Source organism: Drosophila pseudoobscura, chromosome X (genome assembly GCF_009870125.1).
Source record: "Drosophila pseudoobscura strain MV-25-SWS-2005 chromosome X, UCI_Dpse_MV25, whole genome shotgun sequence".
NCBI classification, from domain to species: Eukaryota; Metazoa; Arthropoda; class Insecta; order Diptera; family Drosophilidae; genus Drosophila; species Drosophila pseudoobscura.
The window spans coordinates 16,829,439-16,847,808 of record NC_046683.1 but is presented as its reverse complement, the minus strand read 5'-3'; the positions used below and the strand labels follow the sequence as shown (position 1 = coordinate 16,847,808).

The following is an 18,370-nucleotide window of genomic DNA, read 5'->3' as shown; positions in this document are numbered from 1 at the left end:
TTACATACATTTAACAGCGAAATTTAAATAAGTTTGATTAAAAAAAAATAGAAACTTTATTTCGCTTTAACAGGTTTCTCTTCCTCGCTGTCTTCTTCGTTAGAATCAACCTCTGATTCATCTTCACCGTCCTCGTCCTCGTCATCGTCATCATCATCGTCGTAATCATCCTCATCGTCCTCTTCGGCTAGGTTCAGTTGCTTAATTTTGTCCAGCAGCTCGGCGCGAGTGTGGGCCACACGTTTCGCCTTTTCCTCGATCTCCTGCGTCTCCTCGTCCTTCTCAGTGGGCTCTTGCTTTTTGCCCTTGGCCATGTAGCGCACGAAGGCGCGACGTTTGCGCTCTGAGAATGATTTGACCAAACGGTCCATTTCCACCTGCAACTGTTGCTCTTCCTGTGGCGTTGGCTCGGGCGCCTCTATGGCCACCTCGTCGGCGGTCTTCAGGCACTTGGCGCAGGCGTGCGCCTTGATGGCGCACTCCCGACAGATGACATGGTAGGCCTTCTTCACCGTCCTCTCCTTGCAATGGCTGCAGGTCTTCGCCTGGGTGAGCGGCTTGTACTTCTTGTATTTGATCTTCCACTCGATCACCTCCTTGCAGCGCTGGCAGACCGTCGAGACGTGCATGGCGTTGAGGCGCATCTGTTGCGGCGTCTTGTCGTGCAGATCATTCTTGAATACAAAACGATTTTTGTGTTTCTGTGCACGTGTGCGGTTGACGTTACCGCGTTGGGAACTCATTCTGCTATTGCAGGCAACTGAAAGGGGTATCGTTGATAATAACAGATACGGTATACGGCGGTGGTTGGTGGTTTTAGTTTTACCTGTTACAACTATTGCAATTCAATGAGTTACAGCCAAAAAAAAAATTTGCTTGAAAATCCAAAATAAATAAAAGGAGGGCAGTGTGACCGCGGACGTATCGATAAAATATGCCGTCCGACCCTCAGAAATATACCAAAATATACCGCCTCATTTTCAAAATATACCTTAAATATACTGACGAACTCAAGTTCTACTATACATATTCCTCGTTTTCTTTCTTCCGTTGAATATTACTAGCTATATAGAACATTTAGCCGTGCCCACATAATTTTAGCCCATTGATGAATCAATTTTCTACTTAACTGGCTTATTTTAAACACTTGCTTTTATTGTATTTTGGCAGAAACAAGGCAATAACAAAGTAGTTCCACAAAAAAAACAGTCGCAATGTTGTTGGTATTTAAAGACATGATGCGTGTATAGGCCTTTGTGCACCCTATTTCGTTAATTTTATACAAAGATCATACTTAATTTATGAAGACTTTTTCTCAAATTGATATTCTTTAAACATATTCGAGTACATTATTAGTATCTTGTGTATATTCATCTCGATCCTGATACCTACGGAGTCTTGGAAGACAAACGTATTCACAATTCTATAACATCCATTTGCCCCAGGGTATGTGTGCATGGAATTAGCAACATGTTTTTGTATGGAATGGGACTCATTGTTGCAATAGCGAAACTACGGCGAATCGGGTATTGCCTATATTTCAAGCTATATAGATTTGCCCACTAAGGATTATTCCATAGATAAATGCATTTTCTACAAGATTGCTTCTTTTAATTACCTTTATGTATTTTATTTTGACCGAAAAACGGTTTTCAAGTAAATGTTGCCGCAACTTTTGTGTATGGAATGCGCAACATTTGTGTATGGAATGAGACTCATTGTTGCCAAAGCGAATTGGGGCGAAATGCGGCGAACTGCGGCGAATTCAAAAAAACGACCAATTTCTCATATTCTTTGTTCCGTTGAATAATACTATCTATATAGAACATTTAGCCATGCCCACTCAATTTTGTACGATTGATGAATCAATTCTATACATGATTGGCCTGTTCGAAATACTTGCATTAATTGGATTTCTATATAACATTGAAAATTAAATTAATAAATGACAAAAATACCATTTAGCACTAAAAAACACCTCATGGGATCGCGGCGAAAACCAGTTTCTACAGTATATACGGTCTCACTTGAAAAATATACCGAGTGGTGCGCGCCAAATCGAACTTTTTTGAATGTGAGCGACAAGGATTTAAATGTTTTCAACCGGGCCTTTATCTATGCCCACATAATTTTATACTACTAATGAATAAATTTTCTACTTAACTGGCCAGTTTTTAGTCCTTGCTTTTATTGTATTTTGACTAAACAAGGTTCAAGCAAAATAGTTCAACAAAAAAACAGTTGCAATGTCGCTGGAATTTGAAGACATAACGCTTATATAGGCCTTTGTACACCCTTTTTCCTCAATTCTATAACATCCATTTCCCCCAGGGTATGTTAGCAACATGTTTGTGTATGGAATGGGACTCATTGTTGCTAAAGCGAACTGCGGCGAATTCAAATTCGATTCAAAAAAACGACCAATTCCTCATATTCTTTGTTCCGTTGAATAATACTATCTATATAGAACATTTAGCCATGCCCACTCAATTTTGTACGATTGATGAATCAATTCTATACATGATTGGCCTATTCGAAATACTTGCATTTATTGGATTTTTATATAAAATTGAAAATTAAATTAATAAATTGAAGAAAATGGACAAAAATGATTTTGCTGTGAATTCGCCACGAAATTTTCATGTTTTAAAATACCGGAAAATACCGAATATTTCCCATGCTCTCCAAAGCGGAGAATTCAAATTCTACGCGATTTCTAAATTAGTGCATTGGACAAGAGTCCATAACGCGTCTTAAAATATACTGGAAAATACTGTGAAAAGTAGAAAATTTGCAGGGTATGTAAGCTAAACATGGTGGCAGTGTGACCGCGGATATCCTACATACCAAAAGGGCTACTCAAACGGAAATTTGCAAGCTCACTGTGATGAGCTGAGTGATATGAAACTTAGCAACGCGTTTTATTTCAGGGTGGTCAGTCCTCATCGCTGTGGAACTCACCTTGCTCACCGATAGTCAATTGGCGGTTAACTTATCGAAATTTGTTTTTTTGTTTACGTTTTATTTCTCGCATTGCTATGGAAATTAATTATAAATACTTACGCTTGATACATTGCTTGATTAAATCACTAATAATGCATTCTGGCACTCTTTCATTGCAGATTTGAGTGAACCGACTTGTCCCATGTTGCCATGCGCGACCTCAAACAGCGGCTCTTCGACCTTCTACGCTCCGGCGGCAACAATAACAACAACAATAGCAACAACAATAGCCACAACAACAACAGCGTTGGCTGCAACCAAAACAACCAAAATGGCATTCCCCACATTCAGCACACCATTCAGCAGCTGCCGGCCGCCCAAAAACCGAAGAAGCTTCATGAGTACACGGCCGCTGACTGCAATGCGGCCTTTCTGCGCAAGTACCATGACCTCAGCATTAGCAGGGGTATGGGTCTGGAGCTGAACGGAAGGGAACGGGAGAGGGGCGCGAGAGATAGAGGACGCGAAAAAGACAGGGACAGAGAGAGGGAGCTGGAGTGGGAGAGGGAGAGGGAGCGACAGCTGCCCCACGGAGGAGCCAATGTGATCTATTTCAATGAGAACCTGTCGATGGCCAGCAAGTACAATGTGCGTCAGTTTCCCCTGACCCGATACCCCTCCTGTCCCCTGAGCAGCTTTGGTCTTCCGCCCTCCCCCCATGACGGCCATGAGGGCCGTGAAGGCCATGCAGGTCTTGAAGGCCATCAGGGCAGCGCCGGCAGCAGCCTAGGCGAGGAGGAGGAGGAAGAGGAGGAGGACACGGAGAGCGAGAGGTACAACTTCTGTTCGGATGAGGACCAGAGTAGCAACACGCAAACCCTCAAGATTCGTCACAGCCACGACATGGACTTGGACGCCGATGGAGATGTGGAAGCGGATGGGGATGTGGACGTTGAGGACGACCGGGCCGAGTCCCAGTTGGACTCCTTCTGCACGCTCTGCACCTCGACCTTCAGCTACAACAAGTGCTGTCGCTTCTGCGAGAACTCCCTCTGCGGCTCCAAATGCAACTCGGAGCGGGGCTCCCATGCAAGCCGGATCAGTCGGAATGGTGGCTACCCCCAGGCCGAGGCGGAGACGGATCTCGAGCAGCACCATCAGCAGCAGCAGCAGCAACAGCAACAGCAGCAGCATCAGCTTCTCCAGCAGCATCGATTTGGGGGCAGCTCGAGGATGCTCTCCAGCTATCAGCCGACCGCTCTCAGGTGAGTCCATTGCGATAATTAAGTGTCCCCCCCTGCTAATCGAGCGGCCAAAGAGCAGGGTCAAAGTTCGCGTGGCACATCGTAAAACGGCAGCTAATCAATCGGCGGTCAAATGCAGTTGGCCGCCAATCAGCTCTTGCCTCATTAGTGGCAAAGCAATCGAACGATCGAACGATCGACCGATCGGGGGGGGCACCACTCGCTGACGAAGTTTGTTTTCATAATTCTATTAAATTGCATTGTCCATTGTCGTTGCGGCTAATTAGCTGTAAACTTTTGATTGATTGCATTTAAATGGGCTTTTGCAATGCCGCCTCTGCAGAGGAGTCTCTGTGGAGACTCTTCGGAGGGGTGGACCGACAGAGAGAGAGATAGAGAGAGAGGTAGAGAGCAACGGCTCAAACAATTATGCATAAAACCTTAAACTGGCCATAAACAACCGTTAGCAGATGGGAAGATGAGGCCCCATCTAACGCTGCTAACGCGCATGACGCCGCCAGCTTGACCATAAAAAAGCATAAATTCTATTGAATACAACGAAGTAAAACAACAAAAAGATGGATTCAATCCGTCCACGATGCCAGAGTCTTGTCGAAGTGGGAATGCCCTTCCAGTTCGGGTTTTTCCTAGGGATTTCAAGTCGGGAATAGTACCATTGTGGCTCTCGTTCGCAGTTAAGAATAATGCGTAGTTATTATACAAATTATAGTATTTAATGGTAATTCGAAAGTGTTTTATAGGGTGTTTTATATTTTGGGGGTACAATGTATATATCTTCTTTGGCTTCCTTTCTGTCTTATATATATATATTTTTTTATATGAATTATGGGATAGTTTCGAGCATGAGTACCTTTTATGTCTCCCAGAATCATTCTATGCCCATCCTCCATACAGTCATGGAAAAAATAATAGAAACGGCAAAGAAATTGGGTTTCAATGAAAGCTTTAAAAGTAAAGATAAATTTGGACTTCGAAAATGGCATCGTAACCAGCATAGCCTTGGGGGGAAGTGTATATAGAAATTCCAGCACACTTAAAATACAAAAAGGCGAGCAAGAAAAAAGTCTAGCAATGTGCAAAAAGCGCATCGAAAATCAACTGAAGACAAACCACAGCCACAGCCGCAGCCGCAGCCACACACGAGCACACACACGAGCACACACACGAGCACTCACACGAGCACACACACGCGCCTGCTGCTGCTGCTGCTGCGGCTGCCGCTGCGGCTGCATACCCGACTGAGCTTGTGTTTACATCCAACAGAAACAACAACAAGTCCGGAGAGCTTTCTCGATCGGCACTTCTTTGGGGTCCGCTGCTTTTGGCTCTTACATTTCTTTGGCGACCGCTGGCCGCGCTGGTCTGCAACACCAAGCCAACCACCGGCCTCAAACAAGCCGCGACCATTGTCCGCCTAGCACGTGCCGCGCTCCACAAACCGCCGCCACCGTCACCGCCACCGCCGGCGCCGCTCACCGCTCGCTCGGTATCGCCAGATATAAAACTCATCTCTATAGCTAGAGAAAGAACAAAATGCAGCACCATCTCCGATAAGAACTGCACTATTTGTTTATTTTTTTGTTTACCTACATATTTGTTTGCTTGTTTGTTTGTTTGTTTGTTTGCTTGGAGTTGTTTGTGAAACTCTGGTCATATAATATGATTCTTCCACTTCAAAGACTGTGCCAGTGCTTTTGGGTGTGACTGTTAGTGACTATTTGAGAGAGTAATATAACTGGAGAGAAGCTGCGACTATTCCATTTCCAACTGGAAACTCCACTTGGAAATGGTGTGCGGTAAGTTCCCTCTGGAGACTAGGATATTGCATTTAAATCTGAATTATTGCTCAATTGCTTAAAGGCAGTGCACTGCCGAGCCTCTTTTCATGAAGAACATGTGGCTTAATCGATCCTATCACTAAGATTTTGGTTAATAAAACAGACAAAGATGATAGGATGGGGAATGGTATCTTATTATAAAGAAGTCTGCCATTAAAGCAGGACCCTAATTACTCTGAAAGATGGATCCATCATCCACCTTGAAAGTGTATTCAGAAATACGTATTCCTATTTTGGAGAACTTTTTGCAGCCTCGAAATTCTTCCATGCCCCAGGCCAATGGAAAATGTGTTTAAACTTCAAAGTGGGGAGACACAGCGCACAGATGGAGATGGCTTTCTCTATAAAGCTGGTCATATCACGATTCGATTTGCCTAAGTTATACAACCCTTTGGGGCTGCGACTGATTATACGACTTGCTGCGATAATTACGATTCCAATTCCACTCCACTTCCCCCCCCCCCCCCCCTGATGGTGTGGTGGGGGTTTCAGTGTTTTGTAATGGACTGAATGCGTTTGTATGCAACACTCCATATCGCATGCCACACCATGCCACACTCCAGAGTGTGTGTTCATACCATCTCTAAAGCGTGTGCCGTGATAAATGAACGGGCCAGCTATCCATATCCATATCCATGCTCACTGACGTGATCCACGATCCACGATCCACGATCCCCACGATGCACAGTACACAGCAGACAGTAGAATCCAAAACCAAAAACGAACGAAAAACTAATAATAAAACCGCATAAAATTGTATTTTGTTTCGGAGTTGCACACACGCCCCTTCCCCGTTCTCCGTTCCCCATTCTCTTTATTTCCCTGGAAAAACTCGCTCATTGTGACACGGCAATCGCAGAGCTTAATAACGTTTCTTGCATTGTATTTAATGCTCTTGCAAGAGGGTATTCCAGTTTTGACCTGAGGCTTGTTTCGGCACTCCAAGCCGTCATCATGGCGTCTGAATACTTTGTGAATTATAGCTAATTATTAATTAATAATTCTTCATCTGAATAGCCTTAATTTTTTTTGCTAAGGAACGATCGGTTGAATAAGAAATTCCTTTTGGGGAAAAGGAAATATTTTCAAATATTTTTTAACATTTCTCTGGACAAATCCTGCCAAGTTTTGCAATAATCTGTGTATTGCACTCAGAGAAAAAATTGTACACAAAAATGTAAATACTAAAATATTAAAGAAATAAATAAAATATATTTTGATATGTACGAAATAAATTCAATCTAAATATGAAATATTTTTAGCACATTCTTGGCACAAAACCAATTCAAATCTAGAGGCTTTTCTCTCTCTGGATGGTAGGGTATTGGAGTGGTCGACCCTATCCATCGACTTTTTCCTTTTGTTTTGTTTTTATTTACAATTATCTATTTCTTTTGGTATTTGTTTTTACGCTGAAACATTTTCGGATTAATTTGGGTTTAATTTGAGAAATTCTGTGACTAATTTCGGATGGAGCAAGGGGCAAACTCTGCCTCTTGAGCTCTTTGTCCACATGGGTTCGTTCAACCCGCGTCTGCCCTCGCCTCCAACACAGACACACAGATACACACGCCCACCGTAGCTATTTACCGTTATTGCTTTGATGGGGCAATCGAATGATTGCCGGGCAATCGCTGGCAACACTTGAATAGATCGCCAGACAATTATAATTGTAGGATTTTTAAAAGTGCATTTCTGCAATTTGTGATTGTTTTTGTTTCTTTGCTCGGCTTTGTTAATTAGCAACGCTTTTGCTGACAAACAAACGAATTTCAATCTGAGGCCAGGCTAAGCCAAGCCACCGCCACAGCCACAGCCAAGAAAAGAAAAGCCAAGAAACTGCAAAAGAAAAAGTGAAATTTCGTTTATCAGAGAGGACGCTGGGTAAAGCTGTTCGGGAAACTCGTTTGCTTCGCTCTGCTCTGCTCTGATATGCCTGCTGCTCCTCCTTGCCATCAGCCTTATCCCCATCATCCTACTCTTCAGTCATCATCCTTTTGCTTTCGATGCCGCAGACCTGCAGGCGCGGGCGATGGCCATTTAGCCGGGGCTGGCCCGGCAGAGGCGAGCTGTTAGCCAATCTCTCAAGGCGGTCAACAACCGGCCCAGGCCACAGCTTTCCACCACCAATGTCAATTATTAAGGCAAACCAAACCGTTTACATACGACATTTTCCAAGCAATCCGCAGACACACAAAAACGAACTACAAAACATATCGCCACGGACTCCTCGGACTTATCTGCGGCGCGGCGATGGATTTTCATGTTTTCTTTCCATTGACGCCAAACGGGTTTCCCCGACTCACATCTCTCTCTCTCTCTCTCTCTGCCTCCCGCGAGTCTCCTCAATGTTGTGTCGCCCATCATAATTGGTCATTTGTCCAAGTGTTCGCCTCGAAGCAGCCTCCCCACTCGGTTTGGTTAATCCACTCCACACATTTGGTCATTAGCCGCCGCCGCTGCCAACAGCAGCAGCAGCAGCGGCAGCGGCAGCGAAAAGAGAGTCGCAAAGTTCATCGGTGTTCGAATCGATTCGAATAGTGTCCGAGAGGCTAATTAGAAGAGCTTTCAAATCGAATCAAATCAAAAAGGTTTACGAGTTCAAAGCAATTGATTGGACTCACATGTAATTCGATTTGTTTCAAACCATAATTTCCATTGCTCTAGAACTGTTTGGTGGAGCTTTTTGAAGGGTTAAGGGTATTCCAGCACATTCATATTCATAGTTAGTTATATTTACATGCCGGTGGTTGACTCATTTGCATTCTAGGTCTAGGGACCTTTGGGGGACATTCGCCACACATTCACTAGTCCCTGAGACTCTGGGTCTCTGGGTCTCTCGAGGCAGATTTCATTTTGCTTTTCGCCGCGGAATGGAGCGAGAGGGAGAGGATGAGAGGAACCGCGACCTGTCACAACTCGAGTGAGTCTTCAGGTGCAAATGCAGAGGCAGACACAGAGGCCTTTGTTTGCCCCCTTTTCTGATGGCTGATTGTTAGACAAATGTTTGGCTGGCTCTGGCCTGCCATGGCTTACTTTCACAGACTCACTTCGTCTGAATCGCTGAATGATTGAATGAATGTATGCGCTTTGCATATGAATGGAAAGACAAACAGCTGGGGAGTGAGAGAGACGGAGAGAGGGTGGAAGATGCGCTGCGCTAGGCGAGCTTTTGCCGAGCTTTTGGAGGAAGTTGCCTGAAATTCTTGATCTCCGTGCTCTCTTTGCTCTCCGCTCTCTTCAGATGAAAAGTTTAAAGTTGAACAATTTGTTGCACACATTTACTTTTGCTTTCTTTTTTTTTCTTTCGGCCTTTGAAAACACACACGAAAGTGAAAACTTCCCGCATCTCCATTCTTGGCCGTTCGAAATTCGAATTTGAATTTGAATTTGAATTGCCAATTGACGACGAGATGGATGGATGGCGACGAGAGACGAAAACGAAGCCACCGATCGCTGCCCCTAACCGTTAGATCGAATACTAGCGGTTTGTTCTGCTTTTGATGGGCAGCAGGCGGGCCGGCAGGCAGGCAAAAAAACAATAGAAATCCATAATGAAATAAAACAAAGCGAAAAGTAAAAGTATTCGAACAGTGGCCCCCAACCAATGGACCCTCCGACAAGCATCCGCAAGCAATCTTGACTCACTTCCTCACTGAATCACTAGGGGGAGATCATCATTGTGGATAATGGTACTCAGATCTGAGATTCTGCTAATCTGAGCCAAAGAAAGTCCCCGATTTGACACTTGGAAAAGATGCTAGAACATTCTTCCCAAACAGTATAATTTTTTCTTTAAGAAATGTTTTCGGAAAGGTATTAAATACAAAAATAATTGAGTAATCTAATATATGTACAGGATGTACAGTAAATAAAACACTTTATTCTGAGGGAATACAGAACTCTTATAGTCTTTGAGCATTAGGCGCTGAAGGGGACGGACAGACGGACGGACAGACGGACGGACGGACGGACAGACGGACGGACGGACAGACAAACATGACTCAATCGACTCGGCTATTGATACTGATCAAGAATATATATACTTTATGGGGTCGGAAACGACTCCTTCTGGACGTTACACACATCCACTTTCACCACAAATCTAATATACCCCAATACTCATTTTGAGTATCGAGTATAAAAATACAATTTTTAAGGTGTCGCGCGTCATGCGGCAGCGCCCCTCGGTCGGTTGGGCGGGAGGGATCCGCGCGTAACAGCCTTCTGATGGTGTCACACGGGCCACTTGAGGGTAGAGCAATGGCATCGCCACTTGAATGAAACAGTCATTGATTTGGAAACATCCAAATAAACCATAACCTATTCCATTGAAGAAACCTTTGAGGATCCCCTCTCTGTTTGTCACCTCTCTCTGAGTCTTTCTACCCACGAAAATTCTAGCAGTACAGTAAAACTCGGCTGAGGAAGAACTTACAGAGACTTTGGCCCTTATTCCTAGGCTAAACCAATGGAAACTCTATGGAGCTGTTGCAATTCTTCTCTCCATCTGGTTCTCTCCCACCTAACCCCATTCGCTTTGCAGAATTGCCTAAAAATTCATAATTAAAAAGCAGCAACAGTTTCGTTTTCTACTTTTATTTTATTGCTCCACTATTAATGGTATTATTGTTGGGTTGCGGTTTTGGGCTGGGGTTGGGGTTGGGTCTTGGGGCTGGGGCTGGGGCTGGGGCTTTGGCTGTTTTACGATCATTTCCCATCCGCCGAATGGGGCACCGGCCCCGTTACCCACCAAATACGACGTACACTATTTTCCAACTCACCTGCATGAAGAAATTATTCCTCATTTTATGGTTTTACCCCTCAAAATCACTGAAGCATTTGTTTGAGGTGATTTCGGGTGTTTTGGTTTGTTTGTTTTCGGTTTTTGAATACTATTTAACCAACTTATCCGCCAGATACTTTGCTCCAAAAGTTGCACATACATTTAGCGTTAGATGGAGTTCTTGACGTGAAAGCTGAGAGGGAAAACTCCACACTTTTCCCATTACAAAATATTTATTCTGGCTCCGGACAGATAAGAAAATATTCCGTTTTATTTTAAGGAAAATATCAGAGGTATGATTTATTAAGAATTCTTAAAAAATAAATTAAACAAACAAGAAATCAAACAACAATTGGTGTCATTTTTTTGTCAGTTTTCTAATTGTTTAGCTTATTTTTTTGGATCCATTTTGCATGTTTAAAGTCTTTTTTAAGTTAGAAAACATACATTTTAAGGATTTATTTAGTTGATTAATATTAATATTATTTGTAATAATTCAAAAAATAGTGTATATTTGTCTCTTCCCATGAAAAAAGTCCTCTAAAGCTAGTACGTACTTATTTATATAAATATTTGATCGCGCTCCAGTACTTATTAGCATTTCGCCGTTTAGCTGATATTCAATTTTAAATTCTAAGTTTTAGTGGTTCTTTGTTAAATTATTTAAGCATCTAGCATTTTCCTAGATAATAGCCACAGTTCAAGGGAACCAAAAATAATTCTTCAAAAAGTATAATCGGAATGGGTTCTCTTGGGTACTCGTAAGTAGTGTCGTTTGAATGCCATCTTTATGCCTTAATAAAATGATATATAATGATACATTTCATTGGGTTGCATCAAGCGGAATAATGTTTTTGTTATTCTTTATTAAGTTTTTCAATTTAGACATGCAGAGTACTTTGTACCTGGCTCGACCATCGCTGGGGCCTCCCATCTATCAATTATGTATCTTAAAAGCATGCATAGTAGTACTACCCTACACAGATACAAGTTCTCGAAGGTTCTTGACGTTGATCAACTCAAGCGTGGCAGCGATTTGCTGGGTGATGGAAGGAACTGGAGGGCTCGAGTCTCTGGGGGATGGATGGAGAGGGGTACTCGTAATTGCAGTTGGGCGGCTGGTTGGGGTGTTCCCATTGACTGAGTCGGATCTTCTTCGGACTCGTTATTGGGCCAGCCCACTATGGGCAAAAGTTCAATATGATTTCACAATATTACGGGTGGTAGTAGTAGCAAAAAATGACAGTTTTTGCCCACAGTGCACCCTTGGGTTCCTGTTGGCACCCCTGCCACTGGTTCGAGCGTGAGTCACGGCAGAGTCATGTGCAAAAGGCGTGAAGAGTGTCATGATTTCTGGTTGAATGGTGTTCCGACGGCCTTTGACACCCACTGCCTCTCTCTCCCCCGGAGCTGGCTTTTGGGATTTTGGGATTTCGGGCCTGGAAGCATTCTCAACCTTCGCTTTCGGCTGCAGCTCCATTTTGCATAATCGCGCTGGCTTGTCCAGCTCTGTCCAATCTCTGCTTTGGCAATGTGACCCACAAAGGCCAATGAAAATGAAAATGAAAACGTCAGAGATTAAGGCCCATTAAGTGGGCTCCAAGTAACCCTTGGGGGCGCTGCAATGGGGCAAGTGTCCAACACAACAACACAACTTGCAGATGCCGCTTAGAAAGGTTGTCATTGAGGGCTCGCCTGGGCCATAAAGCATCCAGCACTCATAATGCAAATATAACAGAGCACGTTATAATAGATCTCTGCCTTGGCTGTTTTGACTGCGCCTCCATCCGCATTTCACGTACGAGCATTCATTCCATTCAAATTCAAATTTGAAATTTGAAATGAATTCGCTTGGCTTGGCTTGGCTTGGCTTGGCCTGGCTTGGCCTGGCTGCTCATCTGCCGAAGGTTGACAAATGTCGCTTGCAGAAATCGCATTCACATGCCAGACACTGTCCATCAAAACCATCTGACATACATTCAAAGCAATATCAATAATATTGTATATAGATATTCGATTAATATATAGGTATTGTACAGCTCTTGGCACACTTTGCCCGCGGGCTCTACTGGGGAGGGATTGCGCAAGGCATTTTCAGGTCTGATGTCTCCATTGAGATGGATATTTGCATGCAGATTACAATGCACCATGAGGGGACAGAACCGTTAACTGGCTACCAACAGAAGCTGTAGAGAGTTGGCAAAAATATCTCATTAAATCCCTTTTCAAACTAGCTAAATACAACCAAAGATTGATTCAATCTATCTTTACCTAGCCCCATCAATTGCCTGAATAGCTGACTAACGATATTTTCCATATAACTCGATGGATTGATGTAGACAAGAGCTCCGCCCACCTAAACCCACTTAAATAAATATTAAAAAATGGACTTACAATCGAAAATCTGTACCATTCCAAGTGGATAATATTTTATTCCGCACAAAATATCCAGTTTTATCCTAAGAGACCTAAACAAACCGGTAGGATCTCTCTTGATTTTGACTGCCATATATTTTCATCCAAATACAGACAAGATAATTCTATTCTACTTATGAGAAGATTTCCTGCTATACTACGATGCATAAATCCACAGTTTCTTATAAATAGTATTCCATATACGAGATACATGTCAGGCACATGCATTTGTAGCTGCCTTAACGGATCTAAGAGACCCTTTATATGGCAGCTAGTGAATGCAAAACCCAGATGTTCCTTAAGAATTCTACCCGAATTTATTGGAATTTTTTCACTTCAGTCTTTCTTTGGATTTCAAATGCATTCAAGTGTACATTTGTACAGATTTGTATTTATTTATGTATTCAATATATGGTTGAGGACATATAATCTTCGACGTAAAGGATCCCAGTGCAAGCCACCAGCTAAGCTCGAGGAAAGACCCCACACTGTGGAGTGGAGGATGCTCTCCAGATACTTGTATGTACATCTGTTTAGTGCGATCATCTGTACATTTATCTGTATTGTTGTGGCCGTCATTGTTGGCCAATTGGCCTGGACAACGGCGGCTGTCAATTAGCCGAGAACAGAACTCAACTCGCAGTTGAAATTGCTGAATGCCCCTGCAGTGTACGACTATTCGAGTACATTATTAACAACAAATTTTTGATCGGCCCCGATGGTGGGGGGGTGGGGTGTATTCTGGTTGTTGTTGTTGTTGGTGTTGGCGCGTGCGCAGCCAAGTGAAACATTTGGAAGCGATGACTGCCCCTCTAGCAGCAGCGGCAGTGGCAGCAACAGGAGGCAGAGTTGACATGGCAGTGAGCGTGAAAAATAAATAAATACGACTGTAATATTGTACAATGAAATGGGGGGTTGCGTTGCTCATTCAGAGAGCTCTTCAGCTCTCGACTGACTCTTCAATGTTGAGTAAACACCGCCACAGCCACAGCCACCGCCACCAACAATAACAATAACAATAACAATAATACAACGTACAACATACAAAAATAAAAACAAAAACACAAACAAAAAAAACTCTTAATCATACACTGGCGCTGGCAGCGACGCCAGCTGCGCAGTTGGCGGAACTTTTGCATAGGATTTTGTGTGTTTTGTTTCAGATTCAGATTCAGACTCGTAGTCGGAGTCGTAGTCGGAGTCGGAGTTTTATTTTTGGCCAAACAACATTTGCGTCGACGTCGTCACGGAAGGCAGACGCGACAAACGCGACAACGCGACATCGAACGGAAACCGGAAAACGAAAGAAAAAAGAAAAACCATAGTAAAAAACAAATTAAAAGCCATCAGCGGATTGCGACAAAACAAGAGAAAGAGCAGAGAACGCTAACGAGAACGCCAAGCGGGAATCGGGAATTGGGTGAATCGGGGGAACTGGGAGAACTGGGAGAACTGGGAACGGGACGGGACCATGCCCAGTAGTTCGCCGGTGATCGTGTGGAACGGTGCTCAGTACACGGCCAGCAGTAAAGAGCTCGAGCAGCTGCGTCGCGACTACGGCCTGGATGCACGCATGCTGGAGGCGACTCTCGTGCCGCGCTACAAACGCCACAAGCCGGAGGCCAGTGCCCGCAACGAGCACGTTAAGCTACAGCCAGGAGCAGGCAAGCCCAGCCCCAGCCCCAGCTCCAGCTCCGACTGGATCCTGCGCCAGGACAAGGACAAGACCGTCAGCCAGGTCAACTTCCATCCCTGGCCGGGCACCCACTTCGATCTGGTGCCGTGGCGACGCACCCGCTCCGCCTTGGACCTCACCTCGGTGGCGGACTACAACCAGAGCCACAGCCAGAGCCACAGCAACAGCCTGGTGGTGGATGCCAAGTCGCTGCGCGGCCTAGAGAAGCTCGAGTTGCGGCAGCAACGGCGCCGCCTGCAGCGGGCCCAATCCACGCAGCAAGGCCTGCGGCGCCTCGTCCGGGTCCGCCTCATCTTCTCCATCGAGCTGCGCCACAAGCGGATGGAGGTGCTGCGCAAGAGCTCGCTGCCCGTGCGGGTGTTCGAGCAGCGTTTCGCTCTCAGTGAGAACGAGAGCGCCGCCTACGAGCGGGTGCTCCTGGACGCCAACGCTGGTGTCGACCAGCATGTGGGTTACTTCAGCAGACGGCAGCAGCAGCAGCAGCAGGGACCACAGGAGGAGCAGCTAGTGGTCGATTTTGCCAGTGAAACGGAGGCCGAAACGGAGGCCGAAAAACCAGAGCCAGAGGAGGCCCTGTATGCCACGATCGCCAGTCCAGGGACCAAGAGAGCAGCTGCCACTGCCACTGCAGCTGCCAGCGTAACTCCTTCGGCAGGTCAGGTGCCATGCGTCAAGTGTCGCGACATTGCCATCAAATTAAGGTAAACCTCGGACGCAGTGAAATCTCCTCCAATCTTCTGTTCAGACAGAAATTCGAACGGTAAACGAGAACACAAAAAAAGAAAGAAAAAAACACTTTTAAAATAACTCTACTCCAAAACTTAATTGATCTGCAGTACAGTGAAGTGTGACTAAGGAATACCGAGCCAAATCAGCTCAAAGTTTGTTCATTTTTTGCCGAGTGATTCAAGTGTTTCGCACTATTAAGTGTTCTTATGTTGCTTATGCTCGGCAGAGCAGCATCTCTCTAGTGATTGTTCCCATATAAATCTTTTGGCTTACAAATGGATGGTGCAAATTTCCCATGCTGCCATAACTTCCAATGGCAGAGTGGGTATTCAAAAATTGATTATCATCTTCCGTTCTCAGTTATTACCTCTTCCCTTGGACACCTTCCCAATGATTTCTTCTTATACTAGATATAACGCTAATGAGTGGAGAAATGATGGACACATACGAGTATTGGTCTGCTGAAAATGATTTTGCTGAGTAGTTTCTGCCAGCCACAGGCAATAAAATAGTCCTTGATGTAGAACTGCTCCACTGTGAAGCATATACTCCTCTTGGCATTCTGGTATCTGCCCTCCATTTGCCATGAATGTGCTAAATGTCATACAAATCACGAGAAGATCAGAGGAGAGAAGTCTTTTCCAAAGAGTAGCCTGCTCTGACCCTCTGTCCGGCTGCGTGCATCAAATGTTGACCCCTTAGCACTCTCGTCTTATCTGTGGGACTCGTAACAGATCTTGATGTTCCCTAACCCTGTTCGCCAGTTTGGTTGACCAACTGGCCCCCAATGCTCTTGCCAAATAGTTTATTTCACTTTTTCCTCACTTTTCTGTGCGGCGTTTATGCCCGGTGTTTGTTGGCTTTGCCGGCGGCTTGTGGCACCTGCCGCCCTGCTTCGTTGACACCTGCTACCGGCCCGTTTCCATTTTGCTACCGTTGATGCAATAAACTGGAAGAAAGTGTCGTCTTCTCGGCTTTCTGTTTCTTTATCATTCGCCAAACTGGGAAAGCAAACACAAACACACGCACACACAGAGCAAGCAGACCAAAAGCAACAACGGAAAAGCATTTTCCCATTTTCCTCAAACAGCGAAAGGTATATCCGAATATAGAAGCATTATGCGTGAATATAAACACAATATATTATTATTAAATAGAAGGCACAATTATGAAAGCAAGGGGTATCTTGTGCCTCGAGCCCCTATCCAGCTTCGCTGCTAGCAATTAATTTTCGGTCGTGTGTGCTTAGTTTTTCTCGTTGAGCAGGTGCAGGGGCAGGGGCAGGCCGCTTTGTTGGTTTTATCATTACGAGAGTATCATTATGATTGGGGCTCCGCAGCGGAAACGGCAGGGGACGACGACGAGGAGGAGACAAACGATCAAGTGAGTCAGCAATGCCATAAATACGACTGGAGCGAGCGGAGGCAGTAGACTTGACCCGGTTTAGTGATTTGGAAAAGGGCACCAGCTGAAGTCAGCCAATGCAGTCGAAGGAGATGCCATCAACGTTAATTGCCAGTGCTTCCTTTAATAATTAAGAGGAGCATCTAATCATTTTGTTTTGCCGAATGTAAGCCGCTGTTTCGGTGTAAATAATTGGACTGTTTCTGTCTTTTTGCATTGTTTAAGTAATGCAAATGTAACATAGCTTAGGTGCTTCGTTAGATAGCAACCAATTATTCAATAACTTTAACGATTTGTCCCATCTTCCATACTCCCCACCTTCATTATACCGATATGACGTACATTTTCCTGTTTTATTGCACTGAAAATGTACTCTTCAGTGCTCAAATCAATGGGAATTGTGGCCCATAAGTTCCACATTTAAGCTTTTCAATTGTTCATCACACATAAAAGACAAGAGAGATCATTATCTGGTTTATGGCTGATACTGCCATGTTGCCCCGCAAGTTCGTGTCCCAAGTCTTTTGTTTTCCCGCAGCAAAGTCGGCTGCAATTTATTTTCAAGCGCATGCGCAAAAGTAGGCAACACTTTTTTGAAAGCTTCAAGGCACTTCCGTTTGAATCAGTTTAATTTCCTAAGCGATTGCAGATATGTATATGGCGGGTCTTGACTATAATTCTTACTGTTTTCCCCAATCTGGGCAGCCATTAGCGATTTTTCCGTGATATGATGGTCTCTTGGCGATTCAACTGCTCTCTCAGCATCGCAAAGCCCCAGCTCTAAGACATCCATTGAAGAACAGCAGTAAATTGTACAAAAATATCACACATAATATAAGATTAAGCAACTCCTCAGTAATAGAAATGTCAACTATCAAAAGGGATTCAAGGATATAAGCCAAAATATGCCACAAAAAAAGCAGAATTCGATTTCGGAGTTGGGTTACAAAATGGCAAAACTCTGCGAATCGGGCTAGACTTTCTGTATACAATTTCTTGTATTAACATATGCACTTTTATATGTAAAACCTTTCCTTTTTTGTATTTTATTTTATCAGCCAAAGTATCTGCCAAAAAAATCTTTAACTAAGATTAAGGACATATTTAGATGAGATGTGTAACAGCCTTACTTTTGGCTGCTACTAATCTGACTTTGTTTGAATCAGTATCTATGGCCGATTCGCTATAGCCATTCTAAGAGACATTATTATTTAAAGCACAAATATAATTTTCTGAAATTAATAAGGCCTCACAAAAATTGTTCGCGATAAATTGATAGATCTCTTTAAAAAAA

General features: G+C 44.1%; 2 protein-coding genes across 3 annotated transcripts in view; one reads left to right on the top strand and one right to left on the bottom strand.

Moving 5' to 3' along the window:
* f (espin protein forked) overlaps positions 1-18,370 on the top strand; it is a 53,235-nt gene that overhangs the window by 14,095 nt on the left and 20,770 nt on the right. Inside the window, exon 2 of one of the 2 annotated variants that reach the window (XM_033382402.1) lies at positions 3,123-4,208. In XM_033382402.1, the coding sequence (XP_033238293.1) occupies positions 3,154-4,208 (1,055 nt within the window). In that variant the 5' untranslated portion in view covers positions 3,123-3,153. Of the gene's footprint in view, positions 1-3,122; positions 4,209-14,703; positions 15,645-18,370 lie in introns of those variants that run through there. The other variant, XM_001354579.4, reaches the window with a different exon arrangement.
* Positions 29-916, bottom strand: LOC4815023 (uncharacterized protein C9orf85 homolog). The gene is made up of 2 exons (XM_001354577.4): positions 827-916; positions 29-760 (listed from the first exon to the last, which is right to left on the bottom strand). Exon 2 carries the CDS (start codon positions 741-743, stop codon positions 57-59), a length of 687 nt encoding a protein of 228 aa, XP_001354613.3. The 5' UTR covers positions 744-760; positions 827-916; the 3' UTR covers positions 29-56.

What these genes read in the sequence shown, in the direction of transcription:
- LOC4815023 (XM_001354577.4), bottom strand. Translation starts at nt 743, where the DNA reads ATGAGTTCCCAACGCGGTAACGTCAACCGCACACGTGCACAGAAACAC.